The sequence below is a fragment of the Microcebus murinus genome, chromosome 17, assembly GCF_040939455.1.
Source record: "Microcebus murinus isolate Inina chromosome 17, M.murinus_Inina_mat1.0, whole genome shotgun sequence".
Lineage (NCBI taxonomy): Eukaryota > Metazoa > Chordata > Mammalia > Primates > Cheirogaleidae > Microcebus > Microcebus murinus.
The window spans coordinates 44389034-44410932 of NC_134120.1; the positions used below are offsets into that span (position 1 = coordinate 44389034).

At 44.0% G+C, this 21899-nt stretch overlaps 1 protein-coding gene across 1 annotated transcript in view; it reads right to left on the minus strand.

The window, feature by feature from the left end:
* The window catches only part of LAMA3 (laminin subunit alpha 3), a 225649-nt gene that overhangs the window by 133862 nt on the left and 69888 nt on the right, over positions 1-21899 (minus strand). Inside the window, exons 10-12 of the mRNA XM_075993589.1 lie at positions 21186-21317; positions 19774-19836; positions 15891-16025 (exon numbers count right to left, since the gene is read on the minus strand). Of these exons, the coding sequence (XP_075849704.1) occupies positions 15891-16025; positions 19774-19836; positions 21186-21317 (330 nt within the window). The remainder of the gene's footprint in view (positions 1-15890; positions 16026-19773; positions 19837-21185; positions 21318-21899) is intronic.

Genomic DNA, 21899 nt, shown 5'->3' on the forward strand with positions numbered 1-21899 from the left:
CCATACAAAACTAAATATAAGAAATGTGCCTAATGCCCCCCCTCCAGCTGTTGGCAAACAACAGAACAACACTCAGATCTCCAACTGCCATCTCCTTTAGTCTTTTCTCATGGCCCCACCAGGCCTGTTTGCAGAGATTCAGTCAATCCCTAGTTAGTGGCAGATTTCTGAGGAAATGTTCCTGGGCTCTGTGGTGGTTAATTTTATGTCAGCTTGGCTAGGCCTATGGTACCCACATGTTTGGTCAAACACCAGTCTAGATGTTGCTGTGACAGTATTTTTTAGATAAGATTAATATTGAAATTAGTAGACTCTGAGTAAAGTACACTACCCTCCAACATGTGGGTGGGCCTCATCCAATCAGTTGAAGGCCTTAAGAGAAAAAGACCGATATCCCCTAAAGAAGAAGGAGGAATTCTGCCTCCAGACTATCTTCAGACGTGAGCTCCAGAATCAACTCTCCCTGAGTCTCCAGCCTGTCAGCCCACCGTGCAGATTTCAGATCTGCCAGCCTTCACAATTGCATGAGCCAATTCTTTAAAATAAAATCTCTCTTATATATTATAAATCTCTTATATATTATAAATTTATAAATATATTTATAAATTATAAAATCTCTCTTATTATATATATATATCATATATATATATATATAATACACACACAAACACACACACACACACACCCTATAGATTCTGTTTCTCTGGAGAATCCTGGCTAATACAGGCTCATTCTGCTGTTTCTGCCCTAAGAAAAAGTGACTGCAGAGAGAAAAACACTCATGCAGGCAGTCAGGGTAGCTGCCTGAGCATGGTGGCAGCAGCTCCGTGGTATGACATGGGTGACACAGACACTGGCTTCTAAGGCCACAGGGGTGTCCAGGGAGCTAGAAGACACAGTTACACTCTAGAGGTGAAAACAAAGACTTGACCTTAAAAGTATGTACAGTATTTTAAAATCATGAATTAATCTGGCATCACACTTCTCATTTTAATCCAACTATTATATGAAAGCTGCCAAATCCCAAACCCAAATCCTAACATTGGCAGTCCTTTTCTCACTCTTGGAAATACTATAAGGCTTTAAAACTATTTTAATTTTGTTCTTTGTTTTGATCCATGTCCTTTGGAGTTTCTGGAGTATTTTGCCTCTTCCTATCCACTCCTCATTTTTTCTGCTTTAAGAAACTTTTACTCTCAAGAAATATAAAATATAATAATCACAACATTTAAAAAAAATAATGATCGCAAAGGTCCTAGGGGACAGGGAGCTTAGCTGCCATGCTCATGAATGTCCTCCAGCATCAAGCACAGTCCTGGCCCACAGGACATGCCAAATTTCACAAGGAGGGAATGGGTGACCATCAGAACCCTCCCTCAGGTCCAGCCCGAAGTTCTTGAATCGTGTTAGTTCATCAAATCCCCTCACCTTCAGTGACAAGCTCACAAGTGAGGACATGCCATGTGGAAACCTGCAATTTATAGTAAACAGAGCTCCTTACTGTTTACGGGATGCTCTCATGGTCCACGATTTGGGAGTTTTTCCTTCTGGTAGAAAAACCAGCTGGCACCTTCTTCCGTCAGAGCCACAAACTCAACCATCAGTTCCACAATACTTATCACAATTCGAGTCTCTGGAACGGAGCTTTGGGTAAACCAAATCTACAGAAAATCTTTTGGAAGATTTTCTAAATCTTCCAAAGCTTTTTCCAACCATTCACCTCAATGTTCTCTTAAGACAAAAAGTAAATAACAGGGAAGGACCAGTTCAAGGCAAAATTGCACAAAACTTGGCTTTAGACTGCTCCCCAAAGGCCAGCCCTGTGGTCTTTGTTTTCCCCTGGAAAGGCTGGGAGCCTCTCCCAGGAGCATCCCAGGCCAGAAACCCACCACTCAGCACCAGCTAAGCACCCTGTCCTCCCCCCTTGGCTGGTCTGTCTGACCCCTGGGAATGTGCTAATAGGAAGAGGAGGTGAATCTCTCATTGGCAATGTATTTACAGGACTTCTCTAAGGAAAAACCTGTTACCACAACCTGAAGAGCACATCCAATTCTGATGGGGATGGTTCTGGGCCCTGGGTCCGATCATGTGGTTAAGGTTGGGCAGCTGTACTTCTGGTGTCAGTTCACAGTAGCAGGAGGACCACATTGCACATTCCCAGCCTCCCATCCACTGCCCAGCCAACTCACTAGGAAAGGAGGGGAGAGGGGAAGAGGAGAGGAGGAAAAGAGGAAGAGAAAAATGAAGAGAAGGGAAGAAGAGGGGAGTAGAGGAAGGCAGAAATGAGGGACAGGGGAGAAGGCAAAAGGAGGAGTAAACTCCCTAGATAACCTAGTTAACCCAGATACTTGCACTTGTATTCTTTGGTTGAAGACAAAGAGTTGAACCAAATATAAACATAAATATAAATTCTATATACATATAGACCATTCTCCAGTCCGGTCCCATATCTAGGATTTGATTTACACCTATAAAAAAGAAAACCGTGGCGCAGGCACTTCAGTGAGTCAAAGTCAACATGAGAAGAATACGGCATTGTACTTAGAAGAGTCTGGAGTGAATTACTTTAATGCAAAACATAAATCCAGGACTGCAGTTGGCAAGAACATCTTAGATGGGTTTTTAAATTCTCTTTAAAGAAGATTCTGAAAATCTTTAAAGCAATATAAAGAGCAAAGCCATAAGAACATTTTGTGGCTGGAATATACTAGGTCAGCTGATATAGCATTTTGGGCCATGTTGATTTGATTCTAAAATTCAATGGGTAAAGTAATCAAATCTCTCTCAAAAAAAAAAAAGAAAAGAAAAGAAAATCACAAAAACTGTTAGAAAAGAAAGGTGGGCATAAGAGAAGGGAGACCATCACAGAATGCTGCATCCTCTCAAACTCTTCCCAGAACGGTTCAAACCCGAAACAATAAACTGCAGGGTGTACCTGGACCCCACTTCAGGAATGAGGCGGGTGGCATATTTCTGGCACAACTCAGAAAACAGCTCTGAGGCCTGTAATCCTAGCACTCTGGGAGGCCGAGATGGGCGGATTGCTCGAGGTCAGGAGTTCAAAACCAGCCTGAGCAAGAGCAAGACCTTGTCTCTACTAAAAATAGAAATTAATCGGCCAACTAAAAATATATAGAAAAAATCAGCCGGGCATGGTGGCGCGTGCCTGTAGTCTCAGCTACTCGAGAGGCTGAGGCAGAAGGATCGCTTGAGCCCAGGAGTTCGAGGTTGCTGTGAGCTAGGCTGACGCCACGGCACTCACTCTAGCCTGGGCAACAAAGCAAGACTCTGTCTCAAAAAAAAAAAAAGAAAGAAAAAAAAAAAAAGAAAGAAAAAAAAAAAAAGAAAGAAAAAAAAAAAAACAGCTCTGAGCACCTGCAGACTTCCTGAGGCTGGATAAACTAGTCCTCCACTAAGGCAAGACTTGAGGTGAAAGCCTGAAAAGCGCTTTCTCTCTCCCTTCTTCGCCCCTTTGGCGTGGAGCTGAGGAACAAGTGGAAAACGAAAGGGGTATGAGAGCACGATTTCCCTTCCCCTCTTTGCCCTTCAGGGTGGAGGAAGGGCAAAGGGAAGGGAAGCCTCTGTCCCTCCACGTTATTGAGCCACGCCTTTGGGCCACGCAGAGTCCCGCAGAGGCTGACCACTGTGGACACCCGCCCGCTGGTCGCTCCGCCGGCCGCTCTCTGACAGGCTGCCGCCGGTCTGGTCGCGCTCACGCCGCCCGAGAGGTCAGAAGGTTTTGCCAGACCTGTGGAAACTGAGTTCCAAACCAACTCTACCAAAAACATCAAGGGGAAGATAAATGCTTATTTTTCAAAAAATTCTAACTCCAATCATTGAATACAGGAGATGTGGCATTAGCTTCATGCACTGAGGCTGCCTAAAGAGTTCTCCTGTCAGCTGCCAGCTTCTTAGGGAAAAAACAAACCCGCTAGCGTTAATCCTCAGAGGTTTCCCTAATCTCTCATAGGATTGGTCACTTTGAGGAACTAAGTTTTCTGAGAGAGCTGAGGATTTTGCTGACACCTGGTTTTGCCACCGCACGTTGGTTATGACACCCTGATTTTGCCACAGGGGGAAGTTCTCTTCCCCTTGCTCGGTTCCTGCTGTTCCCATGGTGCCGACGGCACTTCTAGTCTCACGCACGTGAGGAGACTCGGGCGTGGCCAATCAGAGCGCCGCATTGCACGGCCATAGGATTGGCTCGGGCATGGGCACGTGATCCAATCAGAGCCAGCCCTGCCCTGGTGGAAAGCACGCTTGTTCTCCAGTCTTGAACCTGGAAGGATATGGATCAAACAGCTCGACACGCTGTAACAAAATACCATACGCTGGGTGGTTTAAACAACAGAAATTTATTTTCTTGCAGCCGTGGAGGCTGGGAATCCCAAGATCAAGGTGCTAGCTGATTCAGTTTCTGTGAGGATCTGTTTCCTGGCTTGTAGAGGGCCCCCTTCTCGCTGTGTCCTCACATGGTAGAGGGGGAAAGAATGAGCAAGCTCTCTGGTGTTTTTTCTTATAAAGACACTAATCCTGTTGGATCAGGGCTCCACCTGATGACTTCTTTTAACCTTAATAACTTCCTTACTCCAAATATCATTACACTGCATCAAAGATGCAGAAAAACAGACCCTGCCAACATCTTTTGAGCTGCTGGATCAAGCTGTTCCTGAAACTAAATATGCCTCAACTTTTCAATTAAAGCCAATGAATTATTTTCTCTTTAAACCAGTTTAGGCCAAGTGCTCTGTCACGTGAAACTGCAGAGTCATAACTGACTCTTCAACCATCAAACTGTTCTCATTTTAACCATAAAATAGTACCCTTACTAAAACGTATGACATACTTCCCTTTCGTATGAGGCAGGAAAATTAGACATAATTTAACCATTCCTTTATGACCTAGAGACATCATTATAATGCTCATTTACTTAGTACACTAATAATAGTGATACCCTTAGCACCTTCAGAGTTGGGTAAAGGATTATTTTCCCTTCATTAAATGGCCCCAGGCTACTATACCTCTTTTTTTTTTACCCTTTTGAGTAAATTTAGCCACAAGAGCTATACCTCTTAAGTTGCATGCCCTCTTGTCTGTTTCCTCCCTTGCTGAGTGTGTTGCCTTAGCGATCTTTCCCCCCCTCTTCTAATTTTATATTTCTAATTTACCCTGGGCTTGGCTTGGAAAACAAATAACCAAATTTAGAAAAAATTATTTTTAAGAAAATGGGGGGAGGACCAGGCTGAGAGGGAGCCTGTGGAATTCCTTGAATGCACGCACGTCTCTGGGGGAGTGCTTGTCTTTGGGGTGGGGGAGCTTACAGCGGGGTTTTTACTTTTGCTCCAGATATGTGGCCATGTAACCAAATTCAAGCTAAATGGAATAATACTCTGCTGAAGGTCAAAAAAAATTATACCATCAATTGTAAAACTGTGATTATTTTTAGAGGAAAATGTTGAGAGTTTGGGGTTTTTAACAGAAGTCTATGTTTAAACAGGCAGAGTATTAAAAAGGATAGCAGTTCCTAAAAACAAATCAGAATCATGGAGTTCCTTTAAGCAAATCATGGTGCATTAAGCCACGTCAAGATGCAACTGAGTATTATACGACTACTGAGTGTTATACAACCACTGTGTTACAGAAGCACAATTCCTCCTATCAACTCTATCCCATGGCCCTTATCAGTTTTCAGTTGGGTGACTGTCTCCCTGCACCTAGATGAAAACTCTAGTAGTTTTAGGGCTTTTCAGCACACTCTTAGATAAAAGAACAAACTTGGAGTTGAAACCAAGTTTAAGGTCAAATCTTCCCTCCTCCTTCTCAGGACTGATTCAGACCCAAAGCCCATGGTGGGAAAGGGAGGCAAACGTGGTGGGTGGGAGGGGTGGGCAGGGGGTGGAGTGCACATTATTTCTCCACGGCTGGCTTCAGCTTCACATCTGTCCCTGAGCCTGGGTGGGGCACGAAAAAGAGGCAAGTGGAAAGGATTGTTCTTCTTGGACCAGCCCCATACTAACCCGAAGCTGACTCTTCCTCCAAGGATGCTGTCTAGGTCCCTTAGTGGTTCCCCGCCGGGCACTTCTCTCCTGCCACTCCCTTGCCCCTGGGTGGCGGATGCTTCTCTGTTCCTGTTTCTTGGGACTCTTTCCTCAGCCCACAACTGCCTCAGCCCCTGGGCATTGTATTAACCAGGCCGTTTATTTTCTGTATTCTGACGCTTTGACATCTTGGGGCCTTGCTGACCCTTGACTGCACTCCCAGGGTGAGGTGAATCAGAGACTCAGAGATAGTAAACAACTCTCCTGAGAGCAGCTTTTCAAATGCAACCCAACCAATAAAGAGCCACAGCCCCAACACCTTCTCTATGAGCTCTCACGCTCTGGGTCACATTCCACCTGCCCTAATCACTCCAGAGCCAAGTACCAGACCACTAGGGACAGCCCCAGTGCTCCCAACTCCACTGGGAATTATTTGAACTGGACAATCTTAAACCTGCTTACCCTGCCTCCCCCATTCCTTCCTGCAGAAACCACAATACAGCTCTTGGCCACAGTTCCCACCTTTCCCTCTCCCTCTCAACCAACCCTGGTGCTTCTCCATGTGTTGTCCCCACAGTGTGCCACGCCCCCTCCCCTTGGGCACTGTAACTATCCTTTCAACGGCTGTCATCTCCTGGTCTGCTGGCCTTCTTGAACCTCACATTTGCTATTGCCACACTGTATTTCAGAACAGGCACTTGGATAGAAACTCCACTTGCTTTGGGGTGAGGTCTCCTGGTGCCTCTGTGCAGACCTAGTGGGCAGGAACCAAGACACCCCCCCAGATGCCCCCACATCTGGTGGTGGAAAACACCCATGCATCCCTTGCCACAGAACACTAAGTACAGGCCATGCCCAGCACAGCAGGACTCTCCCCATTTTGCCTCCAAACAAGGGACATCCAGCTCTTAGCCCCTAGGTATTCCCAGTCAAAGTCTCGCCCCAGGCACCTCTGCCCCTCCTGAGGCATCCCATGTACTCTCATTTGGATGTGGCTTGTTGTGTCAAAACTCATGTACCGGAGTTTAATTGCCAATGCAACAGTGTTGGGAGGTTGGGCCTAGTGGACAGTGTCTGCATCATGAGAGTGGATTCCTCAAGAATAGATCAATGCCCTCCTGAGGGAGGAAGTGACTTCTTGCTGTCACAGAACTGGATTAGTTGCCATGACAGTGTGTTGTTATAAAGTGAGTTCTCCTTCCTAGACTCTCTCTCATGCTTTCTCCTTCACCATGTGATCTCTTGGCATGTGCTCACTTGCTTTTCCACTTTTCTGCCATGTTTTGACCCAACACATGGCCCTCACAAGAAGTTGGCCAGATGCAGTGCTATGCTCTTGAACTTCCCAGCCTGAAGAATTGTTGGCTAAATAAATGTCTTTTCTTTATAAACTACCCAGTCTCAGGTATTCTGTTATAACAACACCAAACGGACTAAGACACCATGAAAGGCCCTTCATTAGATATGACATGTGGGGGCAAGTGCCCACCCTCCCTCTTTGGGAAACAAAGGGGTTCACAGCACAATTTTATCCATAGATATCCCCATACCCAGATTCTCTCTCCTCCACTCTTCTGTCCTTTTCACATTCCCTTGAGTGTGAAAGAGTGTTACAAAACAGGTCTCTGGACATTTCATTTGAAATCTACATATGGCAACTTGGCTTTGGATTTTTTTTTTTTTTTTGAGACAAGCTCTTGCTCTTTTACCCAGGCTAAAGTGTGGTGGCATCATCATAGCTCACTATAAACTCTAACTCTTGGTCTTAAGCAATCCTCTTGCCTCAGTCTCCTGAGTAGCTGGGACTACAGGCACACATTACTATGCCTACCTAATTTGGTTTTTTTTTTATTTTATTTTTTATAAGATGGGGTCTCCCTGTATTGCCAGGCTGGTCTCAAGCTCCTGGTCCCAAGCAATCCTCCTGCCTCAGTCTCCAAAAGCACTGGGATTATAGGTATGAATTTTGTATGTATTATAGTTTAGGGTCAGTATTATAATGTTAACATTTTGAAAAAGAGTGATATGGGTGGGTATTAAAATATTTTCCTTGTATTTGCTTCGAGAAGCAAATTCGAGAACATTTTTTCTTTTTTTATTCATATGAAGAATCCAAGATGATTCTCATTTGAAAGAGCAACTCTAAGACAACTCACAGACATTTGTAAAATTCCAATTATTTTGGTTTTTTTCTCCCACAAAGGATCCCAAGCTCAACCTATTTATCAATTCCAAACATTTTTAAAATGTAGCTGTGTCTACTGCTTACATTTCTATTTAGCTTGCTGGAAATGTAAGACTGAGTTTCCACACTCTTTGGGGTTTGTTTGTTTGTTTGAGATAGAGTCTCACTCTGTTGCCCGGGCTAGAGTGCCATGGTGTCAGCCTAACTCACAGCAACCTCAAACTCCTGGGCTCAAGCGATTCTTCTGCCTCAGCCTCCCAAGTAGCTGGGACTACAGGCATGTGTCACCATCCCCGGCTAATTTTTTGTATATATATTTTTTAGTTGGCCAATTAATTTCTTTCTATTTTTAGTAGAGATGGGGTCTCACTCTTGCTCAGGCTGGTTTTGAACTCCTGAGCTTGAGTGATCCACCTGCCTCGGCCTCCCAGATTGCTAGGATTACAGGCATGAGCCACCATGCCAGGCCAATTTCCACACTCTTGAGTCAGTGGGGTATAGATAACAGGACATTGAAATTTATACCTTCCTTTCTCCTTGCAGAATTTAAGGCAAAAGAGTAAAGATGAGATTATGGACTAAGGATAAAACAGAGTACACATCTCAAACTAATTCCTTACACTTTTCTCTTTGGTCCTTGTCCCTTTTAGATAATAGTAAAAATAAGACAGTGTGCTTTCCTGACCCTCAAAAAGGTTTGGGAAGGAAATATGCAGTGATACTGGCACAGGAATATCTTCATGGTGGAAATGAATTCATCAGACTATTGCTGCAATTTACTGAGCAACAGTTTCCAATTGAATGAGAGACAATAACTTCACCCAAATGCTCTATGACTTCAGGCTATAGCTATTTGAGAGTCTAAAGCCACAAGACCAAACCAGAATTTTAAAAAGTAACCAAAAAAAAAAGTAACAAACTACTCAAAAGCACAGATAAAATCCTCCAGGAGACTTTAGCATAGCAACTTCGAAATGGTTGTAGCCACATCCACAGTAAGAAATACATTTTACATTATAACCATATAAACAGAGAGAAAGAGAGAGAGAGAGAGAGAGAGAGAGAGAGAGAGAGAGAGAGAGAGAGAGATGATAGAGATGTCTATTAATATATAAATACTATGAACAAGAACTTCAAAAGACATTTCTTACCCTTATGATGCATTCTTATAAGTTCTTATCTATTATATTTCACTTTAATGCTTGTCCATATCCCCTAAATTGACTTCTCCATCCACTTACAGACAGTGACCTACAGTCTGAAAAACTCAGCCGTGGAAACACAGTCTTGATGCTTCCTGATGTCCTGGGACCACCAGGTGCTGAATGTGTTTAAGGAATAGAATACAATTTCTGCAGTACCCCAGGCCAGGAGTCAAGAAGCGTGGGTACTACTCACCACCCTGCAACCATCTATTCCCTCCTTATTCTCCTGGGTCTCAGAATGGATGCTGTAAAATAAGCACCTGTGATTTCAATTCCTTTTAACTCTAAAATTCTAGTGCACATTCTCTGATCACTGCTATAAAATATACAGGAGAGATGGGGGTTAAATTTGTGAAGAGATGAGGCTGATGTGTGTCTCGGGAGGAAAAACGCCACTTTAGTGTGTTGGGGTTCCACTCCCCACCTTCTGCTTTATCTGTTTTCTACATTTTATTTTATTTTGTTTTTGAGACAGAGACTTGCTCTGTTGCCTGGGTTAGAGTGCAATGGCGTCAGCGTAGCTCACAGCAACCTCAAATTCCTGGGCTCAAGTGATCCTCCTGCCTCAGCCTCCTGAGTAGCTGGGACTATAGGTGCAGGCCACTATGCCCAGTTGTTTTTTTATTTTTTCTATTTTTAGAAAACAAAGTTTTTTCTATTTTTAGTCACCTGGATAATTTTTTTCTATTTTTTAGTAGAGATGAGGTCTTGCTCTTGCTCAGGCTGATCTCAAACTCTTGACTTCAAGCAATCCTCCTACCTCAGCCTCCCAGTGTGCTAGGATTATTTATGTTTTTTTAAACAGGTTTATTGAGATATAATTCATATACCATACAATTCACCCATAAAGTGTACAATTCAATGTTGTTTAAAATACTCGCAGGGTTGCACAACCATCAGCACAATCTAATTTTAGAATATTTTTGTCTCCTCTAAAAGAAATCTCATACTTATTAGCCACAAATCCCTATTGTCCCTGTCTGTCCCCTACTTCCATCCTCAGCCCTAAGAAAATCACTAATCTATCCATCTCTACAAATTTGCCTATTGTGGACATTTCATATAAATGAATCATAATATGTGACTTTTTGTGACTAGCTTCTTTCACTTAGTATAATATTTTCTAGGTTTATCCATGTGGTAACATGTATAAGTACTTCCCATTCATCAGTTCATAAACATTTGAGTTGTTTCCTCATTTTGAATAATGCTGCTATGAATATTTGGATACAAGTTATTGTGTAGACATGTTTTCATTTCTTTTGGATAATGTGCATTTTCCTTTAAAATCAGTCAAGAGAATAAAGTATAAAAATATTTGATCATACAGCCTTTTGTAATTACTTACATAATTACCTTTACTAACATTCTTTGTTTTTGCATGTGGATCAAATTATTGTCTGGTGTTTTACTTGCTTTTAGCTCAAATAACTTCCTTTACTATTTATTGTAAGGCAGATGAGCTAACAGTGAATTCTCTCAGTTTTTGTTCATCTGGAATGTCTTGATTTTGAACAAAAATTTTGATGGACAGAAGATTCTTGATTGATAGTATTTTTTACTTTCAGCACTTAGAATATGTGGTCCCACTGCCTTCTAGCCTCTATTATTCTTGATAAGAAGTCTGTCGTTATTCTAACTGGGGTTCCCTTGTACATAATAAGCCATTTTTCTTTTACAGCTTTTCAAAGATTTTCTCTTTTTCCTTGTCTTTCAACATTTTGACTCTGATTTTAACTATGATGGTTCTGGCTATGGATCCCTGTGTGTTTATCCTCCTTGGAGTTCATTAAGTTTCTTAGGTATACAGATGGTTTTTCATCAAATTTGGAAAGTTTTCAGCCATAATTTCTTTGACTATTTTTTCTATCCCTTTCTCTTTCTGAAGTTCCCATTACACATATGGGACATACTTAATAGTGTCCCATATTTCTCTGAGGTTCTGTTCATTTATTTTTGTTCTTTTGTCTCTTTGTTCTATTATCTCTATCAATTTGTCATTATGTTTACTGATTCTTTCTTCTTTGCCAGCTCAAGTCTACTATTGAGCCATGTTAGTGAATTTTTCATTTTAGTTATTATACTTTTCAACTCCAGAATTTCCATTTTTTTTTTTAGTAATTTCTATCTCTTTATTGATATTCTTTATTTGATGGGACATTGTCATCATACCTTCCTTTAATTCATTAAGGATTATTTCCTTTAGTTCTTTACACAGATTTATAAGATATGGTTTGAAGTTTTTACTAAGTCCACAATATTTGCTCATTCAAAAGCAGTTTTTATTGCCTGCTTTTTCCCTATGTATGGTTCACACTTTACTGTTTCTTTTAACATCTCATAATTTTTTGAAAACTGGATTTTTTAAGTAATATATTGAAGCAACTCTAGCTACTGACCCACCACCACTACCAGGATTATCGTTATTATTTGCCTTATTAGTTGTTTGTTTGCTTAGTGACTGGCTGAACTAATTCTGCAAAGTAATTTCCCCTGCGATGTTCAGCCTCTGATGTTCTTGCTTGAATTTTTACCCTTGTTTGTTTTCTTCTGGTCTGGCTATGTCAGGGTCACTCCTGGGTTAGTACAAGTCATTAATTGATTGAAGGTTATGCTTAAACCACCTTGCTCAGTTCGATTTTTACCCTTTACCATTGGATGTGTGTGTGACTTGGAGCCTGAGATCACAGGCTTCAAGAGTTGAGAGTGTTCACATTCTGCCAGAGATTACTAGTTTGGATCTCTCTCTCTGATCACTGCTGAGAGGGCAAAGTCTTGAGCATGCACATGCACATAGTCTTCTAGATGGCTAGAGATGACTCTTCTATTTCTAAGCCTGACTCCTAGTAGTTGCCGCTGTGTCAGAGTAGCTTGTTTACTCAGTGTTTGGTCAGAGGCTGTGCTTAAGCCCCTGTGCCAGTGAGGTCCCATTCTGTGTTGACAGGTTTGTGTGCACCTCGGGGGATGTTTCTGAGTCTGCCCCAGGTCTTGCTCTGATTGCCTCTGAATGAGTGCAGCCTGGCACATGCACACAGCCTTGCCAACCTCCAGAATTATCTGTAACATCAGCAAGGCTCTTCTTGGCTGTTGCTTTCTCTGATTTGCTTTATTAAATTTCTGGCTGCTCTGCTGTTTTGTTGTATCATAGCTACCAGCCTCTTAATTGCTATACACAAAGATCTTATTGCTTTCTATAACACCCTTGGGTATAGAGTTCTCTACTTTGTTCAAAATAGTCAGTTCTCTCAAGCAGAGCTGCAGCACTTTGTCCTTATGACCTACTACTTTTCCTCCTGGATGGAACCACTGTACCACAAGAGCTGGAGGTGGGGACCTATTTTTTCTGGAGTAACACCCCTGCTCTACTAGTGACACTGGGGATAGGTGGCAGCACCTGGTCTTCTTAGTTTGCCCCTCCCAGCACGGAACCTCCACTCTATAAGTCAGTTGGGGTGGGGGAGATTGGAGTCCCAGTATTCTCAGCCTAAGTGCCTATGTTAGAGCTTCTACCCTACAAGTAGGGGCTTGGTGGGGAAAGCAAGACCTTGTCCAGCTTCTGCAATCCAGGGCTGCAGAAGAATGAGAAATACCAGCAGCCCACCCCTCGTGAGATGAAGCCATAGCCCCAAACTGGGCAGGGGAGAAAGAGAGCTCCCATCTTCTTGGCCATACATGCTGGTAGAGATTCTATAAAATGGAGTTGGAGGGTGGGGAGCAGAAGTGGTCATGGCTTAAATGTCACAGACTCTTGCTATTCTTACTTAGATTCATATTTTCTAGAATAAATGTTTCTTCATTTGTTGTATGCTCTTAAGACCATTTCAAGAGACTTTAAATAATTTAAAATTTTTTTCACTGATCAAATTTTTGTTTTACTGGACAGAGTGTCTGCTGAGCCCCTCACTCTGCTGTTCTGGACGTCCTACCTCCCTCCTGCTTTACCTTGAATACATCTGTGCATTTCCTACCTGCCTTAACATGAATTACTTCTAGTTGTGAAGAAATGTTGAAAAGCATATTCTTTAAACGTTTTATTACGCTTTAGCTTTATATTCATAAACATGAGGACACAATCTGACAGCCTTACCCATATGAATGACTAAGTTGGAATATTTGTAATTCATTCTACCAGAGTGAGTTCTGGGGTTGTGGCTGGTACAGAGGAGGAAGAAAGAAAACCTTTGTGATTATTTTCAGCCACAAGAATATTTTGCTTCTGCTAAAATGATAGCGGCTAAAGCGGAACAACATGAATGTCAGTGGGTCACACAGAAAATTAACATGAGGTACGTCCCCTCCTTGCCCCAAAGAGTTTACGTTTAAGCCATAACTGGGGGAGTGTCAAAAAACAAAGGGTTGCTATAAAATGCTTGCCTGCTACAGACCCATGTTAAGTATTTGGTGGAAGAGAGTGAGATAAACTACTTGGCTGCCCCAAACCCTTTCCACCACTTTGATGGAACAGAGCTCTCTACTACTCATAATCTTGTCTGCTCTGAACATAAGTTTCTCTACGTTTGGACTCTAGCAGGCATCTGAACGAAAGGCTTCCCTACGACTGCCTTACTGCTTGTGTTCTTCATTGTCAGTGGGAGACTCCATGTCTCCAGCCTAAAATAAAAATGTAAGCAGTTCCCAACTTGTGCTCCAAAACATACTCTTTGGGATATCTTTCCACAGAAACGGTATTATGTTCATGGGCAGTTAGCAAACCAGACGACAGAGCCAGTTTGGTACTATGGTTCCATTACTATGATTCACACGATTCTAACCAAAGCATATCCTGCACTAATGTTTTCACAGGAAATGCATCAGAAATTCCAACACCCAACACTGCATTTCTCTGGTTGCAGTCAAGGCAGAGAAAGAAAGGATAGCTCCTGTCATCCCTTCCCCTCTCCTCTCACCTGCCAGATGACCAAATCTCTAGGCGGGGACTGCTGAGAGCCTCTGGGGGTTCCAGAGAGGCAAAGGCTGAGAAATGAGCAAAAGGGAAAGGGGCCCATGAACAGGGCCCATGAACAGGGCAGGAAAAAAAGGGAGGTTTGGAGGTATGGCATTCAGACATTTAAGCAGACAGGGAGATGACTGGGACCAGGACAAGAAGCTCTTAAACTGATGGAGAGGGAAGTATGGGGCCAAAGAAGAAGGATAAAAGAGTAATAGCTAACTTACAAGGCAGGGTTCCAAGCACTTTCTCTGTCAGTACACAGTGACCCTCACAACAGTGTGTGAGACAGGCACTGGTATTAGGAACCCCAGGAAAAGAAGGAGTAAGTAACTTGCCCAAGCCAATAGCTGGTGCCACCCTTGCTCCTCACTGCTTTGTCCTCCAGCTTAGGGGATGGTTTTCCATCTCCCGCGCCCCATTCGCAGATCAGTGTGGCTGAGCTCATAGACGGGACTGCTCCGTGCCTATTCTAACCACCGCCTGTGTTCAGAGGCTGGATAGGTAAAACCAGCACTTTGCAGATTCTCCTGGAGCCAGGCTCTGGGTGCCAACCGGGTTTGCAAATTAGAAGCATTTGAATAAGATTAGAGAGATAGAGGAGGCTGCATTCTGGGTCGCATTGAACATTTCTGCAGCTGGGCCCTGTCCCTGGTTCCCTGGGTGCCAAGCGGTGGCCATGGAGGCAGCAGCACTGCAGACTGCTACCTTTGCAGTCTGGGCGGACACCCAGCCTCCAGTGGAGGCCTCCTTGGAAGCCCAGCCCTGCTGCACCAGTTCTTCACCACACAGTTACTGTGGTGAGTCTCTTTCTGTTTGTAATACCTGGCGTGGTGCTTATCTCCTGCCCTGGACCCTCACTGACTATCTCTTCTTCTTTCTCCTCCCTTCCCTGACACCATGGGCCACAGGGGAAGAACAATGGCACACAGCTGGGGGACACAGGGGAGCATGACATGGGCAAACCCATTCACTCGTGTGTTCACTCACCCAACACTTACTGCACACCTGTCATGCTCTAGGGACAGGGTAGACACCTCCTCCTCCCATCCTCCACCCTCTCAGTGACTCTTACTAGGCTGGGATACTAGGATACTAACAAGTGGGGAAGGAGGCGTTTGTGGTTTCCTCCCTCTCCCTAGGACACCCTGCCTCCTCCACTCAGCTACCGGGCTGGCTCCTAGACACTGTTCAGACACCACCTCCACTCCAGAGCCTGGATTTGAACCCAGGCAGCTGACTCCAGAGCCCATACACTTAACTACCAAGCAGTAGGAGGGGTAGGCTTGGAAGGACAAAAGAAGGCAAGTGACAAAGTCCAGGTAGGAGAGTCATATGTCAAGGGTTAATCTATTAACATATATAAGCCAGGGGCTAATTTATTAAACTGCAAGCCACATAGCTCTACCAGAAAGATCTGCTGTATTTCTTGATCATGGTATCCTCTGCATTTCTTCAAGAGGAAATCTATCTTGAGGGACTGGTGACCAGTATGCCATGTTCTGCCCACTTACCTTGGCAAATAGGGAATGAGTAGAAACCCGAGCGGCAGGAATCGCACCGAGGGCCCTCCACCCCGGGGCGGCACAGGCACCATCCGTGGTCGTCACATATCTCAGGGAGAACACCTTCCAGGTTACACTCACACCCTGGGGAGGACAACAGACTTTCAGAGGGGGTCTCCATCCTCCAAGAACTATCCAAGGCTTTTAAACATTCTTAGCCCAGAAGATTACCTCTTAAAAGGAAATTTTTTTAAAAACTGGAAAGGTCAGAGATACCACTAGGAAACATCTAGGATGGGCAGTAATTTGCAAAACAGTTATCATCTTTTAACATCTACCCTGGTGGGAACATTTTTTTTTCCTATAGAGTAAAAATTCAATTTACTAGATTCCCATCTAATGACAACCTTGAGTTAAACATATTTCTACCTTTCATTTTTTGGAAGAAAAGAAACAAACATAGATCCAGCCCTACTACGTGCCAGGTGTGGCTGTCTCACCTCGCCCTCCAGGCACGTGGTGGTCCCAGCTGCTGCCACCGCCTCTGCCCAGCATCTTCCCCCCTGGGGACCTTTGCTCAGGCCGTGCCCTCTGCCCTGCGTGTCCCTCCCCTGGTTCCTGGCATGGCTGGCTCGTCCTCATCCCTCAGGAATCAGTTTAAATGTCGGCTTTTCAAAAGGCCTCCCGGACTAGTCTGCATAAACGGATCCGCCTTCTCTCTACTTCCTCTCTCCTTAGCTGGGTTTGTCCCTCACAATGCTGTGATTTCTGGAATCACTTATTGGCCTGTGACTTGCTTTAACCAAGGGAATGAGATGGCAGTGTTGTCATGTGACTACTGAGCGCAGGTCCCCTCAGGCCTTGCGGTTTCCACTCTTGCCCCTCTGGGAGTCCTGAGAGTGCCAAGGGAGGGACCCAGACTGGCCTCCCTGAGGACGAAAGATTGCACGGAGAGACGCCCAGCTGTCCCAGCTGAGCCCGGCCCCAACAGACCTTCCAGCAAGTCCAGCAGAAGAACCGCCCAGCCAGCCCACACGGTCGTGAGAAATAGCCCTTGTTGCTTTAAGCTGCTAAGTTTGGGGGTGATTTATGACTTAGAAACAGATGAGCGAAATACCCAGAAGACCAGACACTTTGTGACAGCTCAGCACAGGGCCCCCAGGGCCAGCGCACAGTCTGTCTCAGTAAATAAATTTTTCTCAAAAATACAGAGCTCTAGCCCAGGTGCGGTGGCTCACACCTGTAATCCTAGCACTTTGGGAGGCCAAGGCAGGAGGATTGATTGAGGCCAAGAGTTGGGGATCAGCCTGGGCAACATAGCGAGACCCTGTCTCTACAAAAAAAAAAATAATTAAAAAAAAAATTCCAAACTGGTATTAACTGAGTAGCACCTAAGTGGACACATAGGTACTACAGTAATAGGGTATTGGGCAGGTGGGAGGGGGGAGGGGGGCGGGTATATACATACATAATGAGTGAGATGTGCACCATCTGGGGGATGGTCATGATGGAGACTCAGACTTTTGGGGGGAGGGGGGAAATGGGCATTTATTGAAACCTTAAAATCTGTACCCCCATAATATGCCAAAATAAAAAAAAAAAAAATTCCCAGGGGAAAGATGCCTTCTCTCTACCAGGAGGAAAGCATTCTTATCACCAGAGAATGGGAATCAACTGAAATGGATCTGCACAGACAAACCTACCAAAATACCCTCATCTTCTATTACTTTCCCCCATATATTTCCTAGTCACCATCCCACAGTGTAATGTCCCTAGTCTGAGCTCTTCATCTTGTCACATCCCCACAATTTTTTATTCTTTGGCCGGTTCAGGTCTTTGTTTTCCTTCTGAAGACTTCCAGGTACATGTAAAACTAGTTAATAGTTGGTATGCTTCTTTCCTGTTAATCTGTCTTATGTCCATTTAATCCAGGCCCAGCCACAGGTCCTGAGAGGATAGAAGAAAAATTTTCCTCCCCTACAGAAGAGACCAAGGGCACATTCATGGTGAGAAGAAGCCTTGGAATCTGGGCTGGCATGAGCCACCCTGTCCGTCCATCACAGCTGCCATACACGGTCCCCACACCACAGCCCTGCAGGCTGAGAGCACTACGGGGAAAGGGAACGTGTTACTGTGAATTACAGTCTTGGAGTTAAACCAGGCACTGGGGGTCAGCGAGGAACTTGGATTTGACATCGAGGTTCAAAGAATTCTGATTTACAACAGAAACAGAAAGAACATCCTGTACCTTGTCACTGCGCCATGGTGATTATATCTCAACAAAGTCCCTTAAATCCTCCTCTCCCACCAGAGTTCACGATCTTATCCTTGTCTGTCTGGATGATTTCAAGAACCTCTTAGGGAGGCCATCTGTGTCCTACCCCTTCTAATTCATTCTCCGTGCTGGTGTCAACAGTGATATTTCACAAATGTCAAGCTTTTCATATCACTTCTCAGTTTTAAATCCCTCACAGGTGACCCAATGCCTGCAGGACACCATCTGAAGTCCTTTGCATGTGGCGGAATAGAGCCTTCAAAATCTTCCAGGCTGCCAGCAGCCCGTGTGGCACCTTTGTGTCTGGCAAGGAGAGCTCTCCAGAGGCCACGTCCCTTGCCTGCCCACACTCGGGACACCGTGGCAGGAGGGGGCCTGTGTGCTCACACCCACCTGACTCTGCCCCCCAGTGAGATGAGCATGTGGGTAGGAGGCCTCCGCAGGTGCCCTGGGGTAGGAGAGGCAAACTCAGCAGGTATGCTGAGCATGACCCAGACGAGGCCAGTCGTGGGTTGTGTGCACAGGCTGTGCCTTTCCCTTGGTGCAGACATGCCCTTATGAGTATGAGTGTATCCCTGTATGTGCCAGTGTGGGTTTATGTAGGAAACCGCCCACAGCTCTAGACTCGAGGTCTGGGATCTTCTCACATTCGTTAGTTTATGCTTATGATGTGAATGGCTCCTCCTTAAAAGTGGGGCCCCATGTGCATATACCCTGCATATCACAGTCTGACATATTAGATATTTTACTTGTTTTCTGGTTTATATATTTATATATGTTATTGTCTGAGTCCCCCCACTAGAGTATAAGGGAAGAGCTGAGAATTTGCTTTTTTCAGTTCTTTTCACTGCTAAGTCCCCAGCAGCCAGAATGGTGCTTTGCACATAACAGGGAATCTTAAAATACTCATGGAACAAATGACCACGTAGGTGTAGCACCTGCATCCTCTGGGAACTCACCTCTCCACCCCAAAGACTGCCTACTGAACACCCTGCTGCCCAGGGGCTTATCTTTCAGCTACAGAAGCCCCTCAGCCTTCCTGCTGGCCAAGCTGTAAGTGCCAGAGGGTTAATGCCCCAGAAGAATAAATGCCTCCACTAACAGCAGATAACTGACGTTACCCCATTCAGATGGGTGAACTGTGCGCAAGTTCTATGCCATCTCCTAGAGTTATTTAGCAGCTCCAGGTGACAATAGGAACCTGCAGGCTAATGGACCTTTATACTTGCTCCTCTCACTCCCTGACTCACTCCCTTCCTTGTGTTTCCTGGGATCAACTCCCAAATAAACTACTTGCACTCAGGGTCTGCTTTTGAAGAACTCAATCAACTAAGACAGTAGACAACTGGCTGCCACTAAAGGTTTTTGAGCAAGCTAGTGATATACAATCCAAGCCCTGCGTAGTTTCCTTAATCAGGTGGTGCCATCACAAAGGACAGACTGGAACAGAGAATGCTGAGTGCTGAGCAGGTCAACTAGTTGACACCTACAAGGCACCTGCCATGCTCCAGGAAATGGGGGACTTGCACCTGGGCTTGGCAGTGTGCACAGGAAGTAGGAAAAGAATATGGAGCATAACATCTTCACTAGAGTTAAACTAAAAGGAAGATTACTTGCCTTTCATATCTCCAGCTACTGGATCTTCTGGATTTGGAGTAGAAATAGGAAAAATGGGAATTCCTGTAAAAATAGTTTATTAAAGAATACAGAGAATGATTAAGGATATAGTACAGAAAATATTAAATTGCACTAACTAGGAGGAAGTCCTCTTTTACTTAGTGAACAGCAGCATGTAGGAAATTGAAAGAAAGGTGTTAACTGCCATGTTTCAAATGCATCTAATAACTGAAACCAAGCTGGTCAGACATTCTGATTTGTATATTGATCAATAGAAACGGAGGTTTTGTGCTCATAATAGCTAAGTTTCAGCCTAAGCAGGAATAAACTTGGCTTCTTTAGCATCTTTATTGAATTTTTAACATAAAATTGAGACTAGCTTTTAAAAAATGTTTTTTGTCATTTTTTTCCTCAAATTTTATGCCATAAAACTGTTTTAGGTTTCTTCCTCTTTTTTTTATTCCACTAAAAAAGCAAATGCAATTTCTATTCAGCCCCTATCCAACAATCACAGATCCTAAATTGATTAAATCCCAATGTGGTGTCATTTTATTTGGGTTTAAAACATTTGTTTCCTGAAATATAAAGTGATCATATAACTCATTCTCCAAACTAGGACAATCTCCACTAAGAAAGTGGGCACAATTTTAATAATTACCCTGGGACAGCAAGTGCAGACCAAAACACACAGTCACCCCATTCACATGAGTCCTGTGTCCATGTCCCCACAACTCGATATGCTTTTCCTGTGATAGTTCTACAGGAGTTAATGCGGGTCGGGGGATGGGCAAGAACTAAAGTAGCACTGGGATGGGGCAGGGGGTCTTCTTGACCCCTAACCCACAAGGGCAGTTTTTACACTGTTGCAGAACAAACAGAATCAATACTCTTCTCACAATTTGCATAGCTGGTTTCATACACTGTCCTGCTTCATTTTATATAGTGTTTCTGACAGATACATATTTTTTTCTCTTGGAGATGCTGAGATGTTCACTTGGGTCATTGCAGTGGGGTAGAGGTGGGGGCACTTATAACTTGGCCTATCAGACAGCAAGAAAAAGCACCTCCAAAACATGACACACACTAAATGTATGCAAACAAACATCTAGAAGCCTGACATTTCTTCTAAGTTTATGAAAAATCACACAAATGGATGACTATTAAGTTGAAATTGCCTTTTTAACTTACTGAAATGGCAACATCTATGGTACAATGTAACATTTTAGAGATAAATAAGACTATAAAATGTATTTATATTCCAAGCTTTTGGAAACACTTTCATGTAAATACAATCTACCCGGCCCCATTTCTGTCTTTCTCCCAGCCCTGCCTGCCATACCCTCAGGTGTTAATGCACAAAATCCAGCTATGGACCCCAAATGGTAGCCTGTTGTTCCGCAGTGAGTACTTACTCAAGCAAAATGGAAAATTATAGTATCCAACCGTACACTTCTCACAGTTGTCTCCATGGAAGTTCGGCTTGCAGTGACAGCGGCCTGAGCCCTGCTCACAGCCCTCTGCGTGCTCAGGGTCACAGCTGCAAGCTAAGAGAAATCCCAGTTTTCAAACAATCAGTCTTTCACTGCACTTAATGCAGCAAATATATCCCGATACTTCTCAGGCAATGTTTCATATTTGATCATTGCTCTATAGTTATTCTCGAAAGAGCACAGCCTGTTTCTCACTTCATACCTGATTGATGGTTTTCATGGACTGAACCTCCTGGGTGTCAGAGATAAGCTTTAATAAGCATCCACACAGAGAAGTTTTTGTGAATGGCGTTTATTACACTGAGCACTGCCCAGCTCAGAGAATAAGAGGCAAAGGCAGCACAGACTACAATCAGAGGGGCTGGCGCGTGGGGTGTGCTGTGGGTCTGCTGGGTACAGCCTCTGCTGCCCATGAGCCAACTGTGGATGTCCACAAAGTGGTCATCATTACATAGTTGTCATGCAGACACAAGTGTGGGATGTCTAGACATGGATATGTAAACTGTGGACAGCATAGGAAGATTACACTCATAGCCCAAATGTTAGCTTCGAGTGATACGGCGTAATGGTGGCAGTTTTTGCAACCAAACATGATTATTAGGTTTGCACTGCAGAGGGACATAGCTGGAGTATAAG